The 18,295-nt window shown below is 53.0% G+C and overlaps 1 protein-coding gene across 19 annotated transcripts in view; it reads right to left on the reverse strand.

Annotated features, from left to right (window-relative positions):
* The window catches only part of Atxn7l1 (ataxin 7-like 1), a 224,167-nt gene that overhangs the window by 26,978 nt on the left and 178,894 nt on the right, over positions 1–18,295 (reverse strand). For all 19 annotated transcript variants that reach the window (XR_001232727.1, XM_005377256.1, XM_005377255.1 and 16 more), the window contains 3 exons: positions 5,092–5,390; positions 2,389–2,471; positions 1,273–1,523 (listed from right to left, as the gene is read on the reverse strand). Coding sequence is in view for 18 of the 19 variants with exons in the window: in XM_005377256.1 (XP_005377313.1) it covers positions 1,273–1,523; positions 2,389–2,471; positions 5,092–5,390 (633 nt within the window). In the remaining variant the exon portion in view is untranslated. The remainder of the gene's footprint in view (positions 1–1,272; positions 1,524–2,388; positions 2,472–5,091; positions 5,391–18,295) is intronic.

Raw genomic sequence — 18,295 nt, forward strand, 5'->3', positions numbered from 1 at the left:
GGACAGTAATGACACAAAGGTTGTGGCGATGGAGAAGCGGAGAGATGGCAGCTCCCTGACTGCACCCCCTTCGTGCACTATGGGCTCCACTGTCACCACGGAGGGACTGTGCTCCAGGCCCACTCGGGCTTGTGCCAAAGCGCCACGTGCAGGAGGGCAAGAAGTTTTGCTTTAAAAATCAACTTCCTGTTCTTCACAAACGATGTTCTCTTAAAGCCTTTTTGCTTATTGGACAATTACCTGCTAAGGTCAGTGTGTGCATAAGAAAGTCATCAGATAATCCCCGTACCTGTAGTTCTCATGGAGTATTAATTGTGCAGAACATGGATACTTGCACCTTATCTCACTTTTTTTTTTGCAGCACCAGGGATTGAACTCAGGACCTTGTGCTTGCCAGGCAGGCGCTTGTTCCACTGCGCTATATCCCCGGCCCCTTATCTCACTTTTTAAACTACATTTTTGGAAGTCAGGGTCTAGTGTCATTTCTTTCTCTCTCTTTCAGACCCCCGTCTGAAAGCACCTCTCTCAGAACCTTGCTTACAGAGTAAGTACTCCACGAGTGTGACAGAGTGACTATAGCTCCGTATCCTGTTACCCGGAAATCGGTCCACCGCCCATCAAAAGACACGTGTAGATTTTAGATTGTTCTTAATCTGAGTGGAGTCTTCTCTGTTTGGGATAACCAATCAAAACCTCAAACAGGTGGCTCAAAAAACCAGCTTTTTGACTTGGAGAGAAATGTAAGAACACACAGACTCAACTATGCCAAGTTCCCTTCGTCCTGATGATAGGACAGTCGTGGAAGATAAATCACAAAATGCTGTGGCAGACAGGCTGGCACGGTCCAGTGAGCTCTCAAGGCATGCTGACTACCGTCTACCCAGGCTTCCCCATTCTGCTCTAGGAATCTTCAACTAATACAAAACCCCAGGCAGCCGGGAAGCTGTCTGGTGGCTGATGTGTCACCCTTCTGGGCTTTTTACTTCCAGCTCACTCTCGCTCCCTAAAAACACTGTCTCAGAACAGGTCTGCAGGGAAGGCTGGTGCTACCACCACAAGGGCAATGACAGCAGTAAGTTCACGGACACGGAGTGGCAGGCACCAGGCTGAGTCCCTCGTGCACATGATCTCACTTAAACTTCACAAGTGCCATGTGCGGTGGTACCCTTAGGCTTGCCATTTAATGCATGATCAAACCACACACCCTGAACGCAGCAAGATAAAGTCCCTTGGCCAAGGGCTCAGGAATTCTGTCACCAATGCAGGGCTTACCTGGGTATTACAGAGTTAGGTGGCCTGGGTTTTGCAGGGGATGCGACTTTCGGTTCTGGCCCCGAGCTCCCTGTAGATCCTGGCAGTGAGTCCTGCACCGGCCCAGGTTGGCTTGGAAATATTTCCCTTGTAGAAGTCAGGAGATGCTCTTTGACTTCTTTCTCTCTGGACTTGGCTTTGTGTTCCGCCAGGAGGAGGTCGAATTGCTTTCTCCGGCCTGGGACTGCCCTCCGATGGCTTAGCGAGTGTGTCTAAGGAGAAGAGAGACGCGAAGCACAGCCTCTTTGATCAGCACATAAACCTGCTTCCCCAGGCCCTGCATTTCAGAAATAGCAACCATGGGAATTTAGAGGTGCTTTAAAAGTCAACTTCAAGGCAGCAGCTCCTATTCTGTGGCTGGGAAGAGGCAGAGACCACACGAATGCAACCAGGCCCTATGCTCCTGCTGTGAAGAAGCCAAAGCTTCCTCCAAAAAAATCTCCTGAGAGGCCCAAGCTTCAGCGCAAACCCACAAAAACCTCTCTTGTGAGAGGTGACCGGGAGGGGAGGCGAGGATGAATCCAGGTGCAGGTGGGAGGTGGCGTTGGCTCGGACAGACAGAACCACCAGGCGGAGAGGGCCACAGCCTCAGTCCCCAGGAGCACCAGCAGCTCAGGAGGAAATGGGCTCTGGACCACCGGCTGGCAGCCGCTGTGAGCCCGGGTCCCCCAGGCCACCCGTGCACGGGGCTGGATCAGGGGCGTGGCACCGCATCCTCCCCTCCAGGGCTGCCTTTCAGGGCGCTGCTGCCACCACCACCGCCACCGCCACCGCCGCTCCTGCATACATTAAAACGTAGCAGGCTTTAGAACCGCCTGTGAGTGCCTATAAATACAATTTACTGTCTGGCCTCCCAAGTAACAGGGGAAGCCTAGTTTTTTTTTCCTCCTTAAAAAGCCAGCCAGCTTGAGGCAGGCACTCTGCTACCATGGACCAGAAGAAAGCATTTCCCTTACAAAGAACAGCTGGAGGTCATGTCGAGGCTCCACACCCTGCCGTGTGCAGAGAGTGGCATGCAAACAGGTCGACAAAGGCCCCAGCAAGAGCAGGAAGTATTTTTTATGGAAAGAGAAATACCTTGCAGGTGAGGGATCTTGTGCAAGGTTTCTTTGTCTCGGGATCCAATACTCCACAGTGTTTATTTGGGTCAAATTCTCTCTCTGGTTTAAGAAACAAACAAAAAATATAAGAAAAAAGGAGACTAAATAGGATTTGGCATTAAGACTACATTTCCTTTTTTTAAATGCACATTTGCACCAACAAGTGAGACATTGTCAGGCAATCTTTTTTTTTTTTTTTCCAACCAGCTGCTAAAATGCTTCAAGAACCGCTCAGAGGAGAATAGTGGTCTCCCTGAACCCAGAGTTTGTAAGTCCAGCCCTGGGTGCGGGACAGGGCGGGGTGCGGGCACCAGAAGGGGGGGTGCCATGCTGCTGGTGACACTCGGGGCACACAGCCTGCAGGGACAGCCGTCTGAGACTGAGGCCCCTTCTTCCCAGCTGTCCCAAGAGCCCCCCCTCACTAGAATGGCCATTTCAGGGACAGAGTGCTCCTCGACATGCCAGTGTAACCTCCTCTCGGGTTTGACAGCCCTCGGTGAGGCTTCTCAGCCCTGCAAGATTGGCACCTGGCTCAGGAATATGCCAGCACTGTCCCAGGCAAGGCCAGGGTCAGTCTGCTGTGAGCTTTGTGTGGCTGGACCTGTGCTCTGCCTCAGGCCTGGCCCTGAAGCGCTGTCTTCCCGCGGATGCAGCGGGCTGGGTGGAGAGCCTGGGCTTCCCCAGACCCGCCCTCCTGTTGATGGCCCACGTGGAGATCACTCGTAAGGAACCTGCTCTTTCTATGCCCATTGCAGCTCCCTCTCCCCTCTGAGAGGACCATAAAACCTCACCAGGCCTGGTGAGCGGATGTGGGGATACAAGGCAGTTTCTTCTTTTTTTTTTTTTTTTGGTTTTTTTTTGGTTTTTCTCCGGTACCGGGAACTAAACTCACGACCTTGCGCTTGCCAGGCAGGCGCTTTTTGCCACTGAGCTAAATCCCCAGCCCAAGGCAGTCTCTTAAGGCCCCGTTAGGCTCTGGGGTGGCTCTGCTGTCCCCACAGAGCAGGGATGGCACAGCGTGACTCCTAGCAGGAGTGGCTGCAGAGCCTTGGGGCGTCCTGGGCCTCCATGGCTGCAAACTCGAGAGAGGCCACCTAGCCACAAATTGTCTGCGAGTGCAAATGCCCTGTCCAGGGCGGGCTGGGCTTCAGAAAGCAGTGGCAACAGGAAGGCTGATTCTGCTGGAAGCCATCTTTACACCCCAGGCTATCAAAATGCCTCCCTCCTCTTTTTTGAGAAACGAAAGCTGTGAAGCCGGGAGCTGCTGTTTCCTTGGAGTCCTGTGCCCAGCAGGCCGCAAGTGCCTGGGTGCTGGGTCCGGGCTCCCCGCCAGGGGAACCTTTCCTTCGGGCCTGCGAGAGTCAGGCCTGGGCCAAGGTCCCGGACCTGCACCTCCTGCTGGCCTGGAGCACAGCAGGGTACTAGCAGGGGGCAGGAGCTGGTTGCCAAATGTGACAGCAAGGGAGAAACAAGCAGAAGACCCAGCATGACAAGACAACCAACAGAATGCAAAGAATGACCACCCACCCCCAACCCCCAGACAACTTTAGATTGGGGCGCAGGCTGGGAGCCAGGGCCAGGCTTCTGCTTCGATGAGGAACTCACAGTATCTGGACGCGGGGTCCAGGCCTATTTTTTTCCTCCAGGGATGTTACTACCCACGTCTGCAGATGAGGCTGCATTCTCCACGTGTGAAGAGAGCTACGAGTCAGGGCTCGGCCCAAAGTGCTCAGAGTGGGCGAGGGGTACAGAGGGGGCATGTCGGGGGCACAGCACCTGTCTCATTTCAATGCTTTGCCCCTGAGCTACTTTCAAGACATCATTTTTTCAAGGGTTACAGATGTAAGCTAGAAAAACCAGAAACACAGATAAACACAAAGTAGAAACTAAAAATTACCCACACTTCCTTGGGTACTTAAAAAACATACTCATGGCAGAAAACACCTCTCTCTCAGGGGTGGCCTTCCCTGTATTTTGATTTTTCTGGCCACCATTAGCTATGCCTGCGGTGTATGTGCAGAGCTAGGAAGTCCATAGCTTTTCCTGCTCCTTTGGAGGGAGCAGCTGCCAGGTTTAGCTGTACAACAGATCCAAAGCAAACACCACCCACTCGGGGCCTCTAGCAGGGCAGCTGTCACCTCAGAGAGTGACCAGGAGTGTTCAGAAGCTGAGGAGTGGGCCAAGGGAGACCTCCCGACTCCCCACCTGCTGTGCTGACCTGGGCCTTCCCAGTTGGGAATTCCAGCTTCATCACAAGGAATGGGCAGTTCTATCCCAACTGCAGGAGCTACCTGGAGACCCCAAGGACAAGGGACAGAGGTTGTGTCTCTCCTCTGTGTGGTATGTTGCTGATGGGGCTGTCCCAGGGTACCCAGAGCCACTATGAGGTAGCCTTGCGGACTGTCCACCTTCACAGCAGTGACGAATCCAGGGCAGCCAGGGGACAGTTGCCGGTCCGCATGATATGGCCTCATGGGCCACCTGCCCACAAGCTCTGGGGACTAGGAGATGCAGTTCTCCCTTGTGCTTTGGGTGGTTGTTTCCACTCACAGGTAAACTCTGCATCCCTCTTAAAGCCAAACAGAGCTGGTTCATTATAAGAGCATGTCACTCCTCGGTTACAGATCAGACTCAACGGCAGTCTTATTATGAGCCAGACTCTAATGACGCCAACACATACCTGAAAGTCTCCGGTAAGGCTTGTTGCTGTTTTTGGTGCCATTTTGGTGCTTCTTGTCTAAGGTGGCCGACAGAATTCCTTTGCCATTTAGGATCTTCTCTGGTGAAGGTGGCACTGACTTGGACATCAGGACAGGCTTAATTAAAGGTGGGGTGGAGCTGGCGGCGGCAGCGGAGGAGGAGGAGGTGGCGGAGGAGGAGGTCACCGCAGTAGTGGTTGTAGAGTTCATTTTGACATTGGCACCGTCTGCCTTCACTAGGTTAGGGATTTTCTCTAAACTGACTACAGGAACCGGAACGCTGAAAAATAAATGAACAAACACACACAATTGCCTTCTTTGATACATCTGGTCTGCTGAGAAGCTATGCCCGCTTATCATTATCAGAACATTTCCTTATCACTTATTTATGCTCCTCCTATAAGTGAGCAGCATGATTCCAGTTTTGATGGGAGAGATTTATGCTGTGGAAAGGACCAACAGGGGGTGTGAGGCTGGCATGGCGCCCGGGGTGGCATCAGAGCAGACAGATCGCCTCCCGTGTGCAAGGCTGTCCCCACGGGCCTGTGATCCCCCCTCCACGGCCCTGTGTGGGTCATCTATGACACAGCACCTTGGGCAGAACAAGGCCCCCCGCTGCAAAGCCCCAGAAGAGACACTGACTGTCCTCTGCTGACAGCGCGCCCCCGCCCCCTGCTCGCGAGTCTCTGGAGGGCTGACAGATGACACCACGCGCAGGCATGGCTCCAGGCCAGCATGGCGCGCTCCGGGCTGTCGGAGGGCTTCTGGATCGCTCTCAGATCCCGGGGACGGGCTCCCATGAAGGGAGCCACCACGTACCATTATCCCCCATTCCATTTTAGGCAGCTAGTTATGTAAATAGGAAACTCTGCAGGCTGGCAGGTGAGGGGATGAATTTTAAGAAGGCAGGAGCACAAAGGTGTGCATTCACTCGTCAGCATCTGTCACCTTCACCCCCACTTCCCTGCTATTCTATGATGGATGTGCATTTGATTTCTACAGCTCTTTAATGCTGGGGGACCTTGGGTCTGGGGGGCTGTGGAGGACTCTGTCTCAGGGTTCTTAAAAGATGAGATGAATAAGTTCTGCTTTGGTCCCTGAACCAGATTCCCTTTCCTCCTGGCAGGGGGGTAGAATGCTAACACTTCAGCTCCCCAATCATCTTTGGGCTGAGAGGGAAGCCGACTTAGGTATTTGAATGCCAGATGATGGAGAATATAGATTTTACACGCCTGCAGACAATGAAAGGGCATGAAAAGAGATGCTGTTTGGGGCAGGAGAAGAATCCCATCTGTCCACAGGGCTGGGTAGCACTCCCCTAAGATGTGTTCACAGATCATTTCTTTGATCAACTTGCTCATTAAATTATTTTAGCAACTCCTCAGCCTCTGCCCATCTTCTGACTTTGAAACAGGATCACAGATGCTAGTTGCAGATTTTTGTCAGTGAGAAGGGCACACAGGAGAAGGACAGACTGCGGCTGGATATGACAGTCTCTCCCCATGGGCCAAGTCCCTTCTCGACCTGGGGAAGGGTCCCCGTGATACGAAATGGGATGATGGTTTTTAGCAATCCACAAGGTCATTGCAAGTTCTGCCCTTGATCAATGACTCAGTCACTAAGGTAGAGCTAACCTGTTGCTAGTATTTATTTTGTGGTGATTCTCTAAGCAGGGCTTGCTGAAGGTCACCACCAGAAGCTCTTGAAGAATAAGCATGCATAGATGTTTGCAATGCTCCCTGGTGAAATTAGTGCTTCCAATGGTCGAAGGTGTCCCCAGAAGTTCCTGTGCTGGAAATTTAATCCCCCAGTTCATATGCTGATGGTATTTGGAGGCGGAGTCTTGGAGAGGTGATCAGGGTTAGATGAGACTGTAAGGGTGGGGACCCCAGGATGGGATTAGTGGTTTTGTAACAAGAGGAAGAGAGATCTGAGCTTGTATGCTTCCTGTTCACACCGTGCCATGTGACACAGCAAGAAGCCTTTACCAGATGCTGGCACCCGATCCTGGACTTTCTAGCCTCCAGACTGTGGAAAATAAATTTCTTTTATTTATAAATCATCCAGATTGTGGTATTCTGGTATAGCAGCAGAAAACAGGCAAACACAGTGCTGCATTTCTGATTTCTTCCCAAATGATAAAGGATGCAAGGCTACGTGACATCATGGAATAGGATTCTTCTAGGATCATTCCTTAACTCAGTTTTAAAAAGTGCAAGTTACAGAACTCAGTCTTGAAGAGATATCTGCATAGCCACGTTCAGAGCAGCATTACTTGCAATAGCCAGAGTGTGGAAGCAACCCAAATGTCCATCGTCAGGATGAATAAACAGAATGCGATACAACTCAGAAAGGAAGGAAATTCTGACAGATGGATGGAAGTTGAGGACAGTACAACACGGCAGTGAGGAAAAGCAAAAAACAAATGCCGAGAATGATATGATTCCATTAACAGGAGCATGAGGTGCTGAGAAGTCAAATTCGTAGAGACAGAAAGTAGGATGGTGGTAGCCAAGGCTGAAGGGAAAGGAAATGGATAAAGAGTTTGTTTTGCAAGATGAAAAGAATTTTGGAGACTGGATGCACAGCAATGTGGATGTACTTGACACTACTGAGGTGGATATCAGAAGTGCCTGTGTAGTAAGTTTTAAAAGTGTACTAACTAAAAACCCCACAAGTTATAAAACAGTCCACTGATCTATATACCTCAGTGACTCTGATTTTAAAAAAAAGTACATATATACAAATCCTTCTCAAAAAGCCTCTGTTGAGTTTATTTCTTTCTTGTTGTTCTTGATTTAATTTCTCACTCTTGTTTTAATCTCTTGATCTTAATCTGGAATCTATTGATCTTAACCTCTTTAGGAAAGAAAATAGTCAAACTTCAAGTGTTGGTGTGCCAGGTGAGAAGCCTTCTCAGGAAGGAAACAAAGACTTTCAAGTTCTAGATCTGGCTCTGTTGCTAAGAGGGATGAGAACACACCAAGCCACGGACCATGTCCTGAGTGCTGGTTGCGTACCCATGGCCTCAGTAGATAGAGGAACGATGCTTGTCTGGGATAATTACTCAAGGCAGCTGTACGAATTGCTCCTCACGCTCGCAGGGCAGCCTGTGTTTCTCCTCCCAAGTCAACATCCAGCTGAGAACATCCCCACAGGCAGCCACAGGAGCGCAGGTGCGTGAGGCCCAGACATCTGGACCAGCGCGCCAGGTGACCCAGCTCTTGGGAGATACTTCTTCCTAACTGTGTGTGGTGGAGCTCGAGCCAGACTAGCTAAGCTCTGCGACTGATCTACCAAGTTGGAATTTTTCCACTACATAATGAGCATGGCCCATTCCATTTTTGGTATTGCCAAGGCTTCCAGAACTCTAGCGCCAACAGGCAGGATGTGGAATCAGAGCCTGTTAGAGATCGGCAAGACCGGCTGGGGTGCAGTCCTCTTGGACTGAGGGACTGCAAGTGTCGGGAAACATGGGATCAAGAGTGCACGTAAGGGTTCAGGGGATCACGGGGCCAGTGAGGAGCTGGGCAGGGAGGAACCGTTTTAATGCCAGGTAAGCTGCACCTTGGCAGGGAGAAGAGGGTGAAGGCTGAGTTCTTTGGGGTGCAACTCCATGGGGGTCCATCACCCACTGGAGAAAGGGACCCACTCTCCTCGCCCAGGTGCACTTTTTCACCTCCAAAGCTTTGGCCTTCCTGAGGTAACCTAACCCTTGGCTTGGACTACGAAGGGGAGGTGAGAGAAGAGCAGGGGCGGGCAGCTCGAGGATAGTGGGAAGAATCAAACACATCCCCAGAGGAAAGGTGATCGTCCCTAATTGACTTTGGCATCCTGGTCCCCCAGGATCAGTTCTAGCCAGCTAAGCTCCCAGTGCCCTCTCTTTGAACCACGGGCTGCAGCCCGGAGACCCCAAACTGACGGACAAAGGAGGAAATGATCACCAGGTGCTGCCACACGATATGGAAAACCAGTCCCGGAGATTTCAGTCCATTCAAGGACAGGGATCGGGCGGATAGAAGGACCTGTTGAGAGCCCCCAGTCCACCTCAGCCGCCGTCCCCTTCCTCTGCCACCACCTTCCTAGGAAGGTGTCCCAGCCCAGGGCAGGTCAAGGCTCCTTCTGGAAGGCGGTGGACCTGGATGACAGGTTAGTTTTTCCCTTTGGAATGAAGTCAGTGATATGCCTACGGCTCCCCTGAAGCCTGTCACGGTAGCTCCACTGCCTTGGTCTGTGGCGAGGGGCCGGCAGGGAATGGTTTGCTGGTGACACGCAAAAGAGCAACTAAGCCACGTGTTACTGTTTGTGGAGGTGATACGCAAGCCTGGCAGTTACCCCCGAGCTCAGCCGAAGCCCTCTCACGCTCCTTCACCATCAGACTTCAGAATATGTTTATGCACTTCCCCAAGTCTCACAGTTCACTCCATTTATCAGCGTCCTATGTGCTTTCTTTGAGGTGCAGAGTTTAAAAAGGGAAGATGAGCAGGGCATGAAGGTGCATGCCTGTAATCCCAGCACTCAGGAGGCTGAGGCAGGAGGATCGCAGGAGTTCAAGGCCAGCCTGGGTTTGATAGTGAGTTCACGGGCAGCCTGGACTACACAGTGAGATTGTCTCCAAAAAAAAAAAAAAAAAAAAAGGGAGGAAGAGCAGAAAAAGGGGAAGAGGAACCCCACTGTGGCCCTGCTGCTTGGTTGGCTGGCATGGACTCTTTCAGGGAGCCCGGGGCCGTGGCTTAGCCTGGGGCTCATGCGCTGGGAGTACTTATCTCTCTCCACGTTATCTCTGCACCTCTCTCTTGTCCCGGGGAGGGTCCTCCCTCCTCACCATCTCCATCGACCCTCTGGCACCAGGGGGCGGTGTCTACCTGCTGTTTCTTTTGTGCTGCTTTGGCTGCCCAAGTCTTCTTCCTGTGTGCCTGGCCTGTCTGAATTTATCTTTCTAGACCAAGGCAGGTCCTCTGGCTGTAAGAAAAATGGTTCTCTTGGCATCAAGCAGATTCTCCTCCCTGCCCAGTGATGTCTGCAAAAGAGCAGAGGTGGAGAATCATGACGGTGTCATTGTGAGAGCCACCAACGTGCTGCAGGGCCAGCGGCCCTTGTGCCAGCCACGCTTTCCTGGGGACCGTGATTTTCTCCGGCATCATCCACAGATATGCCTTAGGAGCACGGTGCAGAAAGTCTTTAGGTTTGCAGAAATGACTGCCAGCCCTTCTCCACTTACCAGAGCGGGGTAAAGATGGATGTGACAGGCAGGATATGAGGACATATGGCATCTGTGCTGTGGGTACGCGTCTGGTGAGACTTCTCAGCTGCCTCTCTGCTTCCACCACTGCCTTCGACAAAGGCCCCTGTGCCTATACTACTGGCCTGGTCTCCCCCCAGTCTCTTGCCTTGCACACCACGACAGCATGAAGTCATCCGAAGTACAAAGGAGTTTACCTTCTTTTAAATGCTCTTGCAGAAGAAATTCGATTTCGGTTTCTTAGATGTATTTTGAGGGGCTGCTCCTAGCAAATTATTTACGTCTAATCTAAATTCTTTAAGTTGAAGAAGTCCTTGGAACCTTCTGTAAGGCTGGCTGTCAGGCAATTTGCTAAGAAGCAGTGTCAACAACGGAGTCCCAGAGTCCCACCCTGGCATGGCAGAGACAGCGGGCACCGCATACATCCCGAAGGATGAGAAAATGAACCTTTTTTTCCCTGTCTGTGAAAATGCTGGGAAAACCTTCAGAAAGCCAATTTGTAAATACCTTTAGCAAACAAAAAAGTGGATATTCAACATAGAGGGTGCAAATAAGAGAATCTACCGGGCTAATCTAGTGCCAGTCCAGTGCTCTAGTGCTGAGCATCGGGCCTGGTGGTGAGAGGAGGGGCACAGTGTACAATCGCTCCAGGTCTCTGCACAGTTTTGGTTGCAGTCTGTGTAACACACCCTCAGTAAACTGGGGAGACGTGGTCGGACCGCACAGCTACTGGGGCTCAGTGGTCCTGGCGCAGGAGCCAAAATAATGAAGGAAGGAAGGAAGGAAGGAAGGAAGGAAGGAAGGAAGACTGGTTGGCACGGTCTTTTGGTCCGGCCAAGCGTGGACCAAGGGGAGCTCAGTGGGTGCCTGCTGCAGGCCAAGAGTGGCACAGTGAAGGCCTGGGTTCATTGCTCAATTGGGTACAGAGACAGTAACTGCACAGAATTAAGGGAGATTTTCCCCAGAGACAAGCTAGGGCTATGTGTGTGTGTGCATGCGTGTGCACGCGTGTGCGTGTGTGTGTAGATGAATAAGGCGATGAATTGTAGAAGTCATCCATTAGAGTTTAAATATGGAGACTCGGGGGTAATGAGGGCTTGATCCCCAGGGCAGTGGTGTTCACAGGTGGCACCTGGTGGGACCTGTGGGCGTGCACCTCACAGTGGATTAACCCACTATTGCTCCTCACCTGAATGTGCTGTTAGGAGCTGGGGTCCAGGTGACGAACCAGGGTGTGCCTCTGGCAGGAATATCTTGTGGCTGGCCCCCTCTGCTCCCCCGCTGGCTCTTTCTTGCTCTGTTTCCTGACAGCCAGGAGCGGGGCAGCCATCCTCCATCACACCCTTCCATCATGATGTTCTGCTTCAGCACAGATCAGAGCAAGGGGGCCAACTTACCATGGACTGAGGCCTCTGAAACTGTAAGCCCAAATAAATCTTTTCCCCCTAGTTTATTTCAGGTGTTTGTCACAGTGAATGTAGAGGGGGTTGCAAGAGAATTTAGGGTAAGAGTTAGGTGGGGCAGCCACACACAACACCAGGCCCATACCCACATGTGGTATCCTGCCTAACTCATTCCAGGCTTTCACAGCACAGTGCCCCAGTTTCCCTATCAGTCAAATGAAGACAATTGTATTTGAAAAGATTAAATGAGGTAATAAATGCAATAAATTGCGACAAACCAAAAAGGAAGAGAAGACCCCACCTTCCACTCTCCCCATTGACCCCAATGCTTCTGGGGGTATAGACCAGGGTGCAAGCCTTCTGTGCTTCGTCTTTTGCTGCCTCACAGCAGGGACCCCTGAGATGGGCAGACAAGGTGGGAGGGGGTGGTGGCAGCAGATGGGCAGGGGTAAGTGGCTTCTACACTCGCCCACAGAACAGGGCCACTTCTGGGGGTCAGTGAGAGGAAAACAGAGAGAGAGAAAGTCTTTCCTGACTTGATGACACCTCTCTAGGACTCTTCAGCCCGGCTTCATCGTTTCACCTGCTTCTCACCCCCAGACACTGCCAAGCCTGGGCTAGCGATGCAAGTTCACACCAGATGGTACATTCTGTGAGAAGAGTGAGTGGGAACCTGGGCCCCCACACAAGCCTACTGTCCCGTGCAGTCCCACTGGACTGTGGCCTGCAGGGGCCTCTGCCACACTCAGAGGCTGCTGGGGGGATGCAGGAGGCCCAAGCCCAGCCTCTCTGCTGGTCTGAGTCTCTCCTGGTCTAACCCAGGGCTTCCCAGGGCACAGAGCTCAGAAGCCACAGAGTTTAGAAACCAAATGCACCAGGCGAATGGGGGACCCTCACTGGCCGTTCCTGAGAATCCCAACGAAGCAAGCTAGTGAAGAGGGGAGGGGGAGGAAGGGAAGTGGGGTCGCCATGGAGGGGGCATATGACACTCCCCAGGCTGCCCTGGGACCAACTGCGCCTGTAGTGTGGCCCCAAGCCAGCGGTTCAAGAAGGCCAGAAGGCCATCCCCGGGCCAGCTCAACCCCAGCAGCACAATGCCTTTCTCCACAACTGCGAACAAGCTGCACAGTTCAAATGGATGGCCGCTGAGACCCACGTCAGCACAGAAACGGTACCACAGCCCCAGAGGGCGGGCGTGTGGGAGGCAGCGATCAGCAAGGGGATTCTGGAGGGACAGCAACTGGACGCGCTCCCCTCTGCGGCCATCAGGGCCACTGCTCCCACGGTTTCTGCCACAGGCGGCCCAGTCTGCAAGGTGGTCCCTGGGGTCCCAACCCCACCTGGGGCCCTCAAGAGGCGGTGCTGGGCACGTTGGGACGGAAGGAAATGGCCAAGTGCCTCTGGTGCCATCAGCACGCCAGCTGTGCTGTTTCCTTCGGAGGAGCAGCCCTGGGGAGCACTTTCCCTCTCTCTGGGGTCCCTTGCTCTGTTTTCCCCTTTTGAGCATTGGAAGCCAAAGCCAGTCAGGTGGCGCCACAGTGCAATCACCTCTATCCCGAAGACAAAGCACACTGTTTAAAAGCCTTTAGGGGTTCAGTCTTTACCACTGACCACAAGAGGCTCAGGAAATACTGTTGCAAACTACGTATTTTTAAAAATTATGTGTGCAACGTCACCATCCAGCTCGGCTGGTCCTTGAGATTCAGTCACCCACAGGTCAGTCTGACCGAGTCTACTTTTTTGTTTTGTTTTGGTTTTTTTGTGACAGGAGCTCGCAATGTGTGTCAGGCTGGCCTTGAGGTCACCAGGTAGCCCAGGCTGGTCTTGAACTCATGGTGATCCCCCTGCCTCAGCCTCTGGTATTTCTGAACCTGCCGCGGAAAGGGCCCCTTTCTGTGCCACTTTCGAAGGCCTTAGCACTGCCTGCCTGAGCCTTGACAAACCCTGCACCACGTGGCTGGTACGGTGCCTGTCCAGCATGCGCGAGACAATGGTTTCAGTCCCCGGCACCACAAAAATCCCACTCTGTCCTAACTCTGCTCTCAGCCAGCGACGCCCATCTGACCACAGCCTTCATGGCCTCGCCCACCCCACCTCCCTCCACCTGCTCCTGCAGCCCTCCTGGACCCCTGAGTCTCCGCCTGGCTCGGTGCCTCTTGTGGACGTCCCCATCTGTCTCTGCTGTCCTTTCCCAGGAGCTCTGCCCTGCTTCTTACATCCAGTGACAGAGGTTCATTTCTGCTGCTCTGTGCCCCAGCTGGGCCGTGAGCCACCTGAGGACAGGAGCCCTGCCTAGTGTCTGTGTCACTCTGGAACGACCCGGCAGCGTACACAGTCTGGCACTGGGGATGGGCTGCATCAGTGTTTGATGAATGAATTTATGCTCCTGGCGAAGGTGACATGACGTTAACACAACAGAACGTGACCTGGCTTTCCACCAACGCTCAGGAAGAGCAAAAGCTCTGGGGGAGGGCCCGCCCTGCCCACAGCCAGCCCTGTCCCTGCCAGGAGGGATGAAGTGAGACCAAGGTGAGAGGCAACGTTACGGCAGCCCCCGCTGGGCACCTGCCCTGCACTCACAGACCGACATGTTAACCCCTCAAATCCTACATCTGACAAACAGGGCCATGACAGCATCACGTCACTCGGTCACACGAATGGCAGAAGCGGGCTTCACTTGGGGTGTCTGTCAGGTTGGTGCTCTGGGTCACAGCCCTGGAAACCAGAGTGAGGGCATGGGGCTCAGGCCTGCCGCTGCCTGGCTGTGCTTGGGATCTGGGGGTCACTTCATCTCTCGGGGCTCTGCTTTCCCCTCCTCATCACAGTGTAGACTTGGGGCGCCCATGGGACCAGGAAGATCACGATGTGTTGCAGGCATGAAAGATCACAGTCCCCAGACCCTGCGCTTGTGCTCCCCACACTGGGCTGCCCGAGTCTTACCCCCTTCCTGGCCCCAGTCTCCTTCTGAGCCACAGGGTCCCATGCTCCTCCAGGAGCTGTCCATTGTCCTCATGGTGGACACCAGCGCTAAGGAGCGCTCCGGGTTGAATTTCAGATGCCCAGGTTCCCCACTCCATGCTCCCCTGCCTCACACTGTGTGCCCATCCTTTCTGGTTTCCCGCCCTCTCCACATCCTCCCCAGCAGGGAAGGTGACATTACACCCAGAGAGCTACATCCTGCTCCACAGGCCCACAGCCGGGCCACGCTCAGCGGGGTCTATGCAGAGGGGACCTTGGGAGGCCAGGGCAGCCTCGGGAGCCCTGCTGGGGGACCTGGCTGGTGTGGCAGTGTCTGCAGAGGGTCCATGGCTCTTCGGGGTGCCAGCGCCAGGGTAGGTCCTGCCCTCAGTCAAGCCAGAGCCAGGCATGAAGATGAGCTGCAGTCTCTGCCACAGGCATCTGCCAGGCCTCTCCATTCTCATTTCCTTTCCCACAAAGCTCCGGGAAGACTTCCAGAGGCCAGCCTCCCGGCTGCCTTCACTCCGAGGACCCGCCTGGCTCTCTAAGCCCAGGCCCAGCGGCCTCCAGGGTGAGGGAGCCCCTCCCGCCACACTGTGGGACGAGCAGGGTCCGCAGGGGCTGCTGATTTTGCTTTGGCGTTGGCTCGTTTTCCTTCTGGGGCAGCAGGCTCATCTCCTGCATTTTTAATAGCAGAGCGTATTTAGCATTCAGCACGCGCGTGTAGGCCCTCCAGGGGAGGACGCTCCTCCACCTCCTCCCTGCCCGAGCCCACAGCAGTCGAGGGCGAGGAACCCATCAGCCCACCAGGATGGACCAGGGTGGGAGCTGACCGCAGCTGAGAAAGCCACACTGGCTGCCTTAGTCCCTGTGCTGGAGCCTGGCCTCCGGTCAAGCAGACTCATAAGTAAAGGCTGAAATGCTCATTCTCGATAGAAAGAGCCAGTCATAATTCTCCGCCTTTTTTTTCTTTCTTCTTTTTTTTTTGGTACAAGGAATCGAACTCAGGACCTTGCGCTTGCTAGGCAGGCACTTATGCCACTGAGCTATATCCCCAGCAATACGCCTTTTTTTTTTTAGATACTGCCTTGCTATATTGCCCAAGGTGGCTTTAAACTCCTGGGTTCAAGCGATCCTCCTGCCTCAGCCTTCCCAGTAACTGGGACCACAGACACACATCATTGCACTGGACTCTATGTATCTCTCCTCACTCTACCTGGAGGCAGAATCTTCTCACCCACCTTCCTCTGCCATTACAGTCTCTGTGGGGGCTGGCCCAGCACTCTCCAGCCTCTGTTTTCCCAAGGGTGGTCCCCAGCAGCAGACACTGGGCAGGGGAGGCTGGGCAACCTGTGGGTGTTCTTGGCAGTTTGCAGGGAATGAACCCTCTTTTTTCATAGGAAGTTTTTTTTTGGGACAGTGTTTCGCTATGCAGTTCAGGCTGGCCTTGAACTCACTTTGTGGCCGAGGCTGGCCTCAAACTCAAAGAAATCCTCCTGCCTCAGCCTCCCAAAGTGAGCTACTACCCTTGCCTCTACCTAACTTTAATTCATTAAAAGTGAATCACAGGTACGTGATTCAGTGATTGGAAAATGTTTAAGGATGCTTGGCCCAATTTTAGTGTGTGAATCTATTTTACAATATCTAGTTTTAGGACCTCTAATAATGAGTCAGATATTTCCACAATGAGATGTGCCATAGGGGTAAAACACACACAGGGTTTCAAAGACACGTTGGAAAAAACAGAACATAAGCTATTTCACTGACTCTATGTGGAAATGACATTTTGGATATAGTAGATTAAAGTAAATTTATTGTGAAAATTAATTTCACCTGTTCTTTTCACTTTTTCAACATGGATGCTGGGAAGTTTAAAATTTCATTTATGGCATACATTATATTTCCACTGTACAGTGCTAATCATCACTGCTAGACCAAAGGTTCACTGGTCTGGGAATGGTGGCACACACACATAATCCTAGCATTCTGGGAGGCTGAGGCAGGAAGATCCCAAGTTAAAATCCAATCTGGGCAATTGGGTAAGACCCTGTCTCAAAAGTAAAAACAAAAAGTGGCCGGGGGTGAACTCAGTGTGAAGGCCCTGGATTCAATCCCCCCAGAACTGTCAAAAATAAATAAATAAATAAATAAATAAATAAAAGGTTCACCAGCTCCGGGAAATTTACAGTCCCCTTCACTGGCAGACCACTTGCAGCAATTTAATGAGTGTGTGCCACCAGGGGCACCACGCGTGCGGAGCTGGTGAGAAGCTGCCATGCAGGAGACGCTGCTGTGCTGCCCAGCAGGAGGAAGTCGGGAAGGTAAATGCCTGGTAGGTGCCTGACAGTGTCACAGTGAGCTCACGCGCTGTGGGGATGGGGGAGGACCAGGTGGCCAGAGAGATGGACACGGGCCGGCGAGGACTCTGGCGGGAAGGAGGGCCAAGCGGCAAAGCAAGAGCCCCGCCCCCCAGCCTGCCTCGCTCCAGATTCCTGCCTCCTGCTGTGTGCACACTCACTGCCACACACACTCCCTCCCGCACACTCTTCCCTCACCTGTGACACCCTTCGCGGTCCGCCAAGCAATTTTGTAATTGAGGCGAAACACACAGAGCATAGCAGGCTCCACTTAGCTCCCACGGCTGTCTGGCTCCTCCTCACTGCAGTGACCTCTGAGGGTGGCCGGTGACGCCTGCACCTCGGGGTTTTTGGTTGTAGGGTGGTGCGGAAGCAAGGCACCTGCAGCGGAAGTGTCTCGGTTTGGTTTGGGCAGGGGTGGGCCCCAGGGCCATGTGTCCTGTAGGCAGGCGCTCAGCCTGGAAGCGGGAAGCCGACCTGCGAACTCTGATCTCTGGCTTAGCCGGATGCAGCTTGGTGCTCTTTCCCGACGTCGACGTCGCAGGGGTGGCTTTTCCCGCCTGTAGGCTGTGCGAGCACACTTGAGGTGGGCGAGGCCAAGCTATACCCTTCAGCGGGCTTGGTGTGTTAAACGCACCTCGACTTACAACACTGGCAACTCATCACTGTAAATCAAAAGCTCCATGACCCCACCCTGCGCCTAGGAGCACCTGTACTTGTGCTTCATAGCTCCACTGTGTGCTCTTTGATCAAGCCTTTCTGAGTCCTCAGCCTGGGCCGGATGCCCTTCTGCTGCTACCAACACCAGGACCTTTATCCTGTTACAGTCTGTGTCAGCTTATGTCTCTTCTTACAGACTTCCTGAGGCAGTGTGTGTCTTATTTAACTTTGTATGCCCAAGACTGCAGCATACAGTTGTTCAGGTTCTACACTGCACTAGCATACTGGCCAGGATGAAGACCACCAGTTAGTTTTGCACTGAGTACAGGCCTGCCCCTATGCCCTTTCTAATCTGCACAAAGCCACCCATGCGACGTCAGTGGGTCCTGTGTGTATCACAGTGCTTGTTATGGAGTTAGCACAAGGTATTATAGTGGGTTTTCACTAAATGTTAAGTTAAAGCTGGGCATGGTGGCATACATCTGTAAACTCAGCACTCTAGAAGGCTGGGGCAGGAGGATCTTGAGTTATAAGCCCAGCCTAGGTAATTTAGAGAAAGGGTAAG

This window comes from Chinchilla lanigera, unplaced genomic scaffold, assembly GCF_000276665.1.
Source record: "Chinchilla lanigera isolate Chin_1 unplaced genomic scaffold, ChiLan1.0 scaffold00009, whole genome shotgun sequence".
Classification (NCBI taxonomy): Eukaryota; Metazoa; Chordata; class Mammalia; order Rodentia; family Chinchillidae; genus Chinchilla; species Chinchilla lanigera.